At 43.7% G+C, this 11,297-nt stretch overlaps 1 protein-coding gene across 1 annotated transcript in view; it reads right to left on the bottom strand.

Moving 5' to 3' along the window:
• Positions 1 to 10,533, bottom strand: part of LOC143301274 (DNA damage-regulated autophagy modulator protein 1-like) — a 28,873-nt gene extending 18,340 nt beyond the window's left edge. The window contains exons 1-4 of the mRNA XM_076615448.1: positions 10,318 to 10,533; positions 9,591 to 9,644; positions 3,250 to 3,317; positions 866 to 1,050 (exon numbers count right to left, since the gene is read on the bottom strand). Coding sequence (XP_076471563.1) covers positions 866 to 1,050; positions 3,250 to 3,317; positions 9,591 to 9,644; positions 10,318 to 10,388 — 378 coding nt within the window. The 5' untranslated portion in view covers positions 10,389 to 10,533. The remainder of the gene's footprint in view (positions 1 to 865; positions 1,051 to 3,249; positions 3,318 to 9,590; positions 9,645 to 10,317) is intronic.
• Positions 10,534 to 11,297: the final 764 nt, after the last annotated feature.

Here is an 11,297-nt window from a genome sequence, read left to right on the forward strand (position 1 = left end):
CTGCTCTGTTTCCCTGTTCCCAGACACACACACTCTACATCACCACTGCTCTGTTTCCCTGTTCCCAGACACACACACTCTACATCACCCACTGCTCTGTTTCCCTGTTCCCAGACACACACACTCTACATCTGACCACTGCTCTGTTTCCCTGTTCCCAGACACACACACTCTACATCACCCACTGCTCTGTTTCCCTGTTCCCAGACACACACACTCTACATTGACCACTGCTCTGTTTCCCTGTTCCCAGATACACACACTCTACATGACCACTGCTCTGTTTCCCTGTTCCCAGACACACACTCTACATCACCACTGCTCTGTTTCCCTGTTCCCAGACACACACACTCTACATCTGACCCACTGCTCTGTTTCCCTGTTCCCAGACACACACTCTACATGACCACTGCTCTGTTTCCCTGTTCCCAGACACACACACTACATAGACCACTGCTCTGTTTCCCTGTTCCCAGACACACACCACTCACATCGACCACTGCTCTGTTTCCCTGTTCCCAGACACACACCTCTGCATCACCCACTGCTCTGTTTCCCTGTTCCCAGACACACACACTCTACATTGACCACTGCTCTGTTTCCCTGTTCCCAGATACACACACTCTACATCACCCACTGCTCTGTTTCCATGTTCCCAGACACACACACTCTACATTGACCACTGCTCTGTTTCCCTGTTCCCAGACACACACACTCTACATCACCCACTGCTCTGTTTCCCTGTTCCCAGACACACACACTCTACATCGCCCACTGCTCTGTTTCCAAACACACGCTGCACATAGAGGCTAAAACATCCCACAACCCACATGACGTACACCACCGGCCTCCTCTGACTGCCCACCTGAAAGTTAGCCACCACACTGATGCCCAGGGAAGCCACCAGGCCGATGACCAGACACAGCCGGTTGATGATGTGTTTCCGCCGCACACTCTTCTGGCGAGCAGACCCGGGTTCCAGTCCCTGGCTCTCGATGCAGCGGTAGTACCGACGCACCTGCTTGTAGCGCAGGTACATGCACCACGCCGCTGTACACACACGCCACAAACCCCGGTCATGTTTCATACGTTGTACTGTACTGTTGACTCACTTGTGTAAACAAAGTGAGTCTATGTTTTAACCTGGTGTTCGGTTGTCTCTGTGTGTGTGTGTGTGTCCGTGGTAAACTTTAACATTGACATTTTCTCTGCAAATACTTTGGGCAAAAAAAATTAAAAAAGAAGCCTAATTATATGCAAACTGCATTTACTGTTATATTTATATTTTTTGTATGCTCTTAACTTGGCACTTTGATCTGATATTTTGACACAACAACAAGAGGAGTCATTATTATCATTTTTTGTTCAAACAGGAACTTCTTTTGCTGAGCATGGAATTTCTATTTACTTTGCAAACGTTTTGGTGCAGATAGTAAAAAAGGGAAATTACTCTGTATTTAATGCTAGGGGACTTAATTTCTCACAAGTGAGTCTTGAAGGCCTTGCCTCTCTTGTTCTTTTGTGTACTGAATGTACTGTAGTGTACTGCACTGTGCTGCACTGTACAACTCTTTGTCACAATGGAAGAAACGTGGCGATTGCCTTGAGATGGCCCTAGTGGTCAGGGAGGATGTAAGCACCATCATTTTGTCACAACAGGTTTGTCTGTGAGAAATTCAGGCTGCTCTCCCCAGGAAGAAAGCATCACTTCAAAGCAGGGCAACCCTTTTAGTGTATGCGTATGCATATGCATATGTGTGTGTGTGTGTGTGTGTGTGTGTGTGTGTGTGTTTTCCTATCAAAAGTGGATTTTGCTACATAATTAAGCCAGGGACTACCCCTCTGTTGCCGGGTTTTTTTCCCTTCTTTTTTTAAAATGTGTACTTTAAGTAACCTTTCAGCTCACGTTACGCAATGGACCTGAGTTTAACGTCTCATCCAAATGACTAGCATACAGACCACCACCCAAGGTTTAGTGGAGAGGGAGACAATACTGCCGTGCTTTAGGATTCTCTTGCTTCCTTGGTGGACGCAGTATCACTAGGCCACCACACCACATGATGAACACATGGTGAATAAGACAGCGAAGAAACACATACCCAAACAGAAACTGTGTTTCTGACATGAGCCCCCTTACTGTTGGTGACCAGTATGCTTGTCATTGAAGGCTTTTGTCTTACTGTACTGGGACTGACTATATAGGTCACCATGTTGGTGACCAGTATGCTTGTCACTGAAGGCTTTCGTCTCACTGTACTAGAACTGACTATATAGGTCACCATGTTGGTGACCAGTATGCTTGTCATTGAAGGCTTTCGTCTCACTGTACTAGAACTGACTATATAGGTCACCATGTTGGTGACCAGTATGCTTGTCACTGAAGGCTTTCGTCTCACTGTACTAGAACTGACTATATAGGTCACCATGTTGGTGACCAGTATGCTTGTCATTGAAGGCTTTTGTCTCACTGGATAGGAAAATTTTTTATTTGACCTTCTTCCCTTTCACATGCAAGCCACTGCAAGTGAACACATATTTCACATGCAAGCCACTGCAAGTGAACACATATTTCACATGCTAGCCACTGCAAGTGAACACATATTTCACATGCTAGCCACTGCAAGTGAACACATATTTCACATGCTAGCCACTGCAAGTGAACACATATTTCACATGCAAGCCACTGCAAGTGAACACATATATGGAAACATACACACACATACAAACACTGACACACATTAATGATCAAAATCAAACAAAAAATCCAGCCTCCATAAGTCTCACTAACCAATCATCCTTAAAGTAAACTACTAACTACAAACTGTAGTCAGTACACCAAGCAGAGGCACTTCACTTCACAGCCATGCCAAACTCTGCATGTAATGATGTATGCAAACTCCACAAATATGTTGCTATTTTCCACACAATAATTTGCCTCCCTTGTCCCTGTTACCGTCTGTTGAACGGAAGCTACCCAAACTGAAAAAACAAAACAAAAACAAAACAAAAAACAAATATAAAAAATATACTGGAGTTAGCAGAAAAGTGAACTTATCTACAATGTCGATGATTCAGGTTTCAGTGACAAACAATGAAGCAAGTATGTGTAATTAAATGAAGCTTTCATGATCCTGATGATGATTTCTGTTTCAGAAAGGGGGGGGGGGGTAGGAGGGTTGGGGGGGGGGGGGGAGAGAGGAGGCCATGGGAATAAGGAGAGTGGGTAAGTTAAGTACTGACAGTACTCACTGAGAGCAGCGTAGATGTTGAGCAGCTGTCCAAAGACGCAGCTTTCTGGGGCGATGGTCCCTGTATCACTGTGGACACGTTTCAGTGTCATGTCTTGTGTCACAACAATGTCAGTACTGCTGGTGTGACATGTGTGATCAACATTAACTGTGTCACACAACATTTGCAACGTGAGGTATCCATGAGAATATTACAACATGCAACACATGTCGACACACATAGAGAACTCGGGAACACTTTGACGGGCGCAATAGCCGAGTGGTTAAAGCGTTGGACTGTCAATCTGAGGGTCCCGGGTTCAAATCATGGTGACGGCGCCTGGTGGGTAAAGGGTGGAGATTTTTACGATCTCCCAGGTCAACATATGTTCAGACCTGCTAGTGCCTGAACCCCCTTCATGTGTATATGCAAGCAGAAGATCAAATACGCACGTTAAAGATCCTGTAATCCATGTCAGCGTTCGGTGGGTTATGGAAACAAGAACATACCCAGCATGCACACCCCCAAAAATGGAGTATGGCTGCCTACATGGCGGGGTAAAAACGGTCATACACGTAAAAGCCCACTCGTGTGCATACGAGTGAACGCAGAAGAAGAAGAAGAAGGTAGCACTTTTATGGGGATGATGTATTTTATTGATAAGCACTTTCTGCCTTGTTCCATCTGTCTTTCTTTGTGTGTCTAAATACAAGCCTTATGAGAACTGATCATTCCTGCACAAACTGTTTCTACTTTCCATGTGGCTGTTTATTCCAAACATGGTGACCTGTGTTCATTTGTCAGCTCTGTGAAACACATAGCCATGTTCTCTGTGTTCATTTGTCAACTCTGTCAAACACATAGCCATGTTCTCTGTGTTCATTTGTCAGCTCTGTCAAACACATAACCATGTTCTCTGTGTTCATTTGTCAACTCTGTCAAACACATAGCCATGTTCTCTGTGTTCATTTGTCAGCTCTGTGAAACACATAGCCATGTTCTCTGTGTTCATTTGTCAACTCTGTGAAACACATAGCCATGTTCTCTTTGTTCATTTGTCAGCTCTGTGAAACACATAGCCATGTTCTCTGTGTTCATTTGTCAGCTCTGTGAAACACATAGCCATGTTCTCTTTGTTCATTTGTCAGCTCTGTGAAACACATAGCCATGTTCTCTGTGTTCATTTGTCAGCTCTGTGAAACACATAGCCATGTTCTCTGTGTTCATTTGTCAACTCTGTGAAACACATAGCCATGTTCTCTTTGTTCATTTGTCAGCTCTGTCAAACACATAGCCATGTTCTCTTTGTTCATTTGTCAACTCTGTGAAACACATAGCCATGTTCTCTTTGTTCATTTGTCAGCTCTGTGAAACACATAGCCATGTTCTCTTTGTTCATTTGTCAACTCTGTGAAACACATAGCCATGTTCTCTTTGTTCATTTGTCAGCTCTGCACAAACACATAACCATATCCTCTGTGTTCATTTGTCAGCTCTGTGAACCATATTACCACATTTTCTGTATTTATTGGTCAGCTCTGTGAAACAAATAATCATGGTTTAGTGTGTGTGTGTGTGTGTGTGTGTGTGTGTGTGTGTGTGTACTTTGCATAGGTGTATTCACAGTGTATGTTTGTGAGCATGTTTTTATTCACAGAAGTTCAAGTAAAAAAAAAAAAAAAAAAATCAATCCTCTTGCAGATGTATACTGGAACAATATCTTCATCAAAGATTCTTCACTGACAGACATCATAAATAATTCCTAGACTGTATCCATCCATATCTTAAACATCACTAAATGGCACAGAAGTACAAGAGACACCTTTCATCATGACCTCAAAAGGCATTCCCACATGTCAGCAATCACAGTGACACATCCATCAAATATATAGCAAAATCAAAAATTATGCTCAGACATACATGACTGCACAAACACACACATACACATGCATGTGCACGCGCACATACACACACAACCCCTTATATCAACCAGTTGAGTGCCAGATAATTTTGTAAAAAGAGCTCTCCCCTTACCAGGGAGTTTTTAGGATTCAGGGGTAAAAAAAAAAAAAAAATTCCAGTACAAAAACTATGCGAGATACAGAAAGAAGGTAAACGTTTTTTGTGAAGGAAAATGATTGTAGATTCTGAATCTGGGCTGGTTTCCGAAGCAGTTTGATTGCAGATAACTGTTCAGGCATTCAAAGTGAAGACTCTAATTTCTGTGCCATAAAAAGGAAATTTTCACCTTCATAGAAAGGCTTCCATAAAGAAAACAAACAATATACAGCTGGAAATAGCATACATATTGTCAGATTATACCTGTATAAGAAATGAAAACTGGCTACAAGTTTATGAAAACAAATCACACCTCATGTAGACATGTAAGTGAATCACTATTCAAACAATGACCAACATGTTTAGCCGACATAAAAAGTCAATCCTGTTCTCAGAAATTGAGCATGCAAGCTTTCCCCAGTCAGAGGGTGCAGTTCTTTGATGACATTCACACCCTCCAAGTTGCACAGGGGGGCCGATAAAAGTGTCTGCTTTACATCCAGCTTGCCTCTTCTTCAAACAAGTCAACCATCGGATTCAGTGACAAACAGTTAAAAATAAAAAGCATGTGTTTCATGTCCAGTACACATCCAACCCTGTGTTTCATGAACATTGTGGAGTACTGACTGTTGTCTATTTCCTGCAGTGTGCATTGAAATGTGAGTACATCAGCATCCAACTGCCACGCCCAATCCAAACCCTCTGGCTGACATTCGACCCATTGTCTCACACCACTCCCCTCCCTCTCCTCCCCCTCTTCCAATGCTTGCTGCACCTATTCTGTCAGTCACAGCCACTTGCTCAAAACCGCTGTATGACTGGATGGACGGACTGAATTACCATTAAATGGGCTGTCACTTTCATCATTGTCATTGTCAGTCACCTTCAGGTTCAAACCAATCATCAGACAAGAGAGATCCTTCTCCATCACTGTCATTGTCAGTCACCTTCATGTTCAAACCAGTCATCAGACAAGAGAGATCCTTCTCCATCACTGTCGTTGTCAGTCACCTTCAGGTTCAAACCAGTCATCAGACATGAGAGATCCTTCTCCATCACTGTCATTGTCAGTCACCTTCAGGTTCAAACCAATCATCAGACATGAGAGATCCTTCTCCATCACTGTCATTGTCAGTCACCTTCATGTTCAAACCAGTCATCAGACAAGAGAGATCCTTCTCCATCACTGTGGTTGTCAGTCACCTTCATGTTCAAACCAATCATCACACATGAGAGATCCTTCTCCATCACTGTCATTGTCAGTCACCTTCAGGTTCAAACCAATCATCAGACATGAGAGATCCTTCTCCATCACTGTCATTGTCAGTCACCTTCATGTTCAAACCAATCATCAGACATGAGAGATCCTTCTCCATCACTGTCGTTGTCAGTCACCTTCATGTTCAAACCAATCATCAGACATGAGAGATCCTTCTCCATCACTGTCGTTGTCAGTCACCTTCATGTTCAAACCAATCATCAGACAAGAGAGATCCTTCTCCATCACTGTCATTGTCAATCACCTTCAGGTTCAAACCAATCATCACACATGAGAGATCCTTCTCCATCACTGTCGTTGTCAGTCACCTTCATGTTCAAACCAATCATCAGACAAGAGAGATCCTTCTCCATCACTGTGGTTGTCAGTCACCTTCATGTTCAAACCAATCATCAGACATGAGAGATCCTTCTCCATCACTGTCGTTGTCAGTCACCTTCATGTTCAAACCAATCATCACACATGACAGATCCTTCTCCATCACTGTCGTTGTCAGTCACCTTCATGTTCAAACCAATCATCACACATGACAGATCCTTCTCCATCACTGTGGTTGTCAGTCACCTTCATGTTCAAACCAATCATCACACATGACAGATCCTTCTCCATCACTGTGGTTGTCAGTCACCTTCAGGTTCAAACCAATCATCAGACAAGAGAGATCCTTCTCCATCACTGTCATTGTCAGTCACCTTCATGTTCAAACCAATCATCACACATGACAGATCCTTCTCCATCACTGTGGTTGTCAGTCACCTTCAGGTTCAAACCAATCATCAGACAAGAGAGATCCTTCTCCATCACTGTCGTTGTCAGTCACCTTCATGTTCAAACCAATCATCAGACATGAGAGATCCTTCTCCATCACTGTCGTTGTCAGTCACCTTCATGTTCAAACCAATCATCAGACATGAGAGATCCTTCTCCATCACTGTCGTTGTCAGTCACCTTCAGGTTCAAACCAGTCATCAGACATGAGAGATCCTTCTCCATCACTGTCGTTGTCAGTCACCTTCAGGTTCAAACCAGTCATCAGACATGACAGATCCTTCTTCATCACTGTGGTTGTCAGTCACCTTCAGGTTCAAACCAATCATCAGACAAGAGAGATCCTTCTCCATCACTGTCGTTGTCAGTCACCTTCATGTTCAAACCAATCATCAGACATGAGAGATCCTTCTCCATCACTGTCGTTGTCAGTCACCTTCATGTTCAAACCAATCATCAGACAAGAGAGATCCTTCTCCATCACTGTCGTTGTCAGTCACCTTCATGTTCAAACCAATCATCAGACATGAGAGATCCTTCTCCATCACTGTCGTTGTCAGTCACCTTCAGGTTCAAACCAGTCATCAGACATGAGAGATCCTTCTCCATCACTGTCGTTGTCAGTCACCTTCAGGTTCAAACCAGTCATCAGACATGACAGATCCTTCTTCATCACTGTGGTTGTCAGTCACCTTCAGGTTCAAACCAGTCATCAGACATGAGAGATCCTTCTCCATCACTGTCATTGTCAGTCACCTTCAGGTTCAAACCAATCATCAGACATGAGAGATCCTTCTCCATCACTGTCATTGTCAGTCACCTTCAGGTTCAAACCAATCATCAGACATGAGAGATCCTTCTCCATCACTGTCATTGTCAATCACCTTCAGGTTCAAACCAGTCATCAGACATGAGAGATCCTTCTCCATCACTGTCATTGTCAATCACCTTCAGGTTCAAACCAATCATCAGACATGAGAGATCCTTCTCCATCACTGTCATTGTCAGTCACCTTCATGTTCAAACCAATCATCACACATGAGAGATCCTTCTCCATCACTGTCGTTGTCAGTCACCTTCAGGTTCAAACCAATCATCAGACATGAGAGATCCTTCTCCATCACTGTCGTTGTCAGTCACCTTCATGTTCAAACCAGTCATCAGACAAGAGAGATCCTTCTCCATCACTGTCGTTGTCAGTCACCTTCAGGTTCAAACCAATCATCAGACATGAGAGATCCTTCTCCATCACTGTCGTTGTCAGTCACCTTCATGTTCAAACCAATCATCACACATGACAGATCCTTCTCCATCACTGTCGTTGTCAGTCACCTTCAGGTTCAAACCAATCATCACACATGACAGATCCTTCTCCATCACTGTCGTTGTCAGTCACCTTCATGTTCAAACCAGTCATCACACATGACAGATCCTTCTCCATCACTGTCATTGTCAGTCACCTTCATGTTCAAACCAGTCATCACACATGAGAGATCCTCCACTGCTGTAGCTGTCCATAATCACAAGCACAGCTTTCAGAATGGTGTAAATCGCCTGACTGGGACCACTCCATTTACCGGACAAAGTTTTCAACGCCCTCCTGACTGGGACCACTCCATTTACCGGACAAAGTTTTCAACGCCCTCCTGACTGGGACCACTCCATTTACCGGACAAAGTTTTCAACGCCCTCCTGACTGGGACCACTCCATTTACCGGACAAAGTTTTCAACGCCCTCCTGACTGGGACCACTCCATTTACCGGACAAAGTTTTCAACGCCCTCCTGACTGGGACCACTCCATTTACCGGACAAAGTTTTCAACGCCCTCCTGACTGGGACCACTCCATTTACTGGACAAAGTTTTCAACGCCCTCCTGACTGGGACCACTCCATTTACCGGACAAAGTTTTCAACGCCCTTTTTCTTTTGGGTATGATGCAACCCCCTTTCCACAAGTGTTCCACATGGTCCAGTTAGCAGATCATTATCGAGTAGAAAGGGGTCTTCTACCTCATGTATGCTCATTTAACTTTTTTTCTTTTTTTTTTTAAATCTAGACACATCAAACTAACCGTTCAGAGTCTGTATGTTTGTGTGAATTGAGCCAAACTCCAATGAAGGAAAAATCAGAATATATGCAGGATGTCAGTGGACGTCTTATAGGCACTATGGTAATACTTTTTGTAGGATGTCAGCTGATGTCTTGTAGGCACTCTACTGATTAATGTTGACAGATGTATCGACAGAAGGATTACCTGATATAAGGAAACAATGGCTCCACATGGTCGTTATGCACTGCCATCCCATATCTGCAAAGGAAAGTTCAAACCTTAACAAGTGGGACATCACTAAAAGTATCATCAGTGTCACTGCAAACTGTGTTGCAGTGAAACAACTGTCATGAAAGGAGACACTTCTTGTACTTTGCATTCTTTTTTTCTTTTTCCACTTTCTCCCCCTGTCTTTCATCTTTTTGTTCCTAATGAAATCTCCATGTGTGTGTGTGTGTGTGTGTGTGTGTGTGTGTGTGTGTGTGTGTGTGTGTGTGTGTGTGTGTGTGTGTGTGTGTGTGTGTGTGTGTGTGTGTGTGTGTGTGTGTGTGTGTGTGTGTGTGTGAGTGTGTGTGTGTGTGTGTGTGTGTGTGTGTGCGTGCTTTAAAACAAACGAACTTTGTTCGTATCAGTCTTATCAATATTTTGACATCTTTCAGAACTTGATAGTTTGATGCAATAAATACTCAAACGCTTATTGTCATAATCATTATTATCAACTGCGTGTTTTTACTGATTAAAAACATTCATATTTATAAAAGAAGATATATATACACACCAGATACATTCTTTTCTGATTCAGTCATAACATATGCAGATTACATGGAATGAAAATCATTCAAGAAACACTTGCACATTTGGTATAGAAGCACACACACACATGCACACACACACACACACTGACACTGACACACCCGGACAACTGACTTACGTGACAAAGAAGGTGACAGGCAGGTAGAGAGCCATGATGACAGGGAAGATGTGAAGACGATGGCACAACATGTTGGCCACAATCCACCCTTGGTCCCCAGACACTGTCAGTTTCCTGTGGTCCCACGTTCTGTGACCCCAACGCACCTTTCACCTCTCCATAGTAACCACCTCTTGTTCTTATTCCTCACCCTTTCCCCACGTTTTGGAGATGGTCTCCTGGAGAAACACACCAGAAAGCCAAGTCTCAGAATGATGGCTCAGAAACAGCCACAGGTGGGACAGTGAGGCGAAGCTGAAGAGACAGCAGAACAAATGTACAGACACAAAAAAGACAACTATTTGTATTTGTATTTGTATTTCTTTTTATCACAGCAGATTTCTCTGTGTGAAATTCGGGCTGCTCTCCCCAGGGAGAGCGCGTCGCTATAATACAGCGCCACCAATTTTTTTGTATTTTTTCCTGCGTGCAGTTTCATTTGTTTTCCCTATCGAAGTGGATTCTTCTATAGAATTTTGCCAGGAACAACCCTCTTGTTGCCGTGGGTTCTTTTACGTGCACTAAGTGCATGCTGCACACAGGACCTCGGTTTATCGTCTCATCCGAATGACTAGCGTCCAGACCACCACTCAAGGTCTAGTGGAGGGGAGAAAATATCAGCAGCCAAGCCGTGATTCGAACCAGCGTGCTCAGATTTTCTCGCTTCCTAGGCGGACGCGTTACCTCTAGGCTATCACTCCACATAACTAGGAGTCCAATCCATCAAAGAAGAGTCCTCCGTGGTCTGTACTCCTGTTGGGGGTGAAGAACCCAAGTACATTTCTGAACAGCTACAAGACAGCACACACACACAACTGTCAGTAACTCTGTGAAGAATCGAAGTACATTCTGAACAGCTACAAGACAGCACACACACAACTGTCAGTAACTCTGTGAAGAATCGAAGTACATTCTGAACAGCTACAAGACAGCACACACAC

Source organism: Babylonia areolata, chromosome 27 (assembly GCF_041734735.1).
Source record: "Babylonia areolata isolate BAREFJ2019XMU chromosome 27, ASM4173473v1, whole genome shotgun sequence".
Taxonomy (NCBI): Eukaryota; Metazoa; Mollusca; class Gastropoda; order Neogastropoda; family Buccinidae; genus Babylonia; species Babylonia areolata.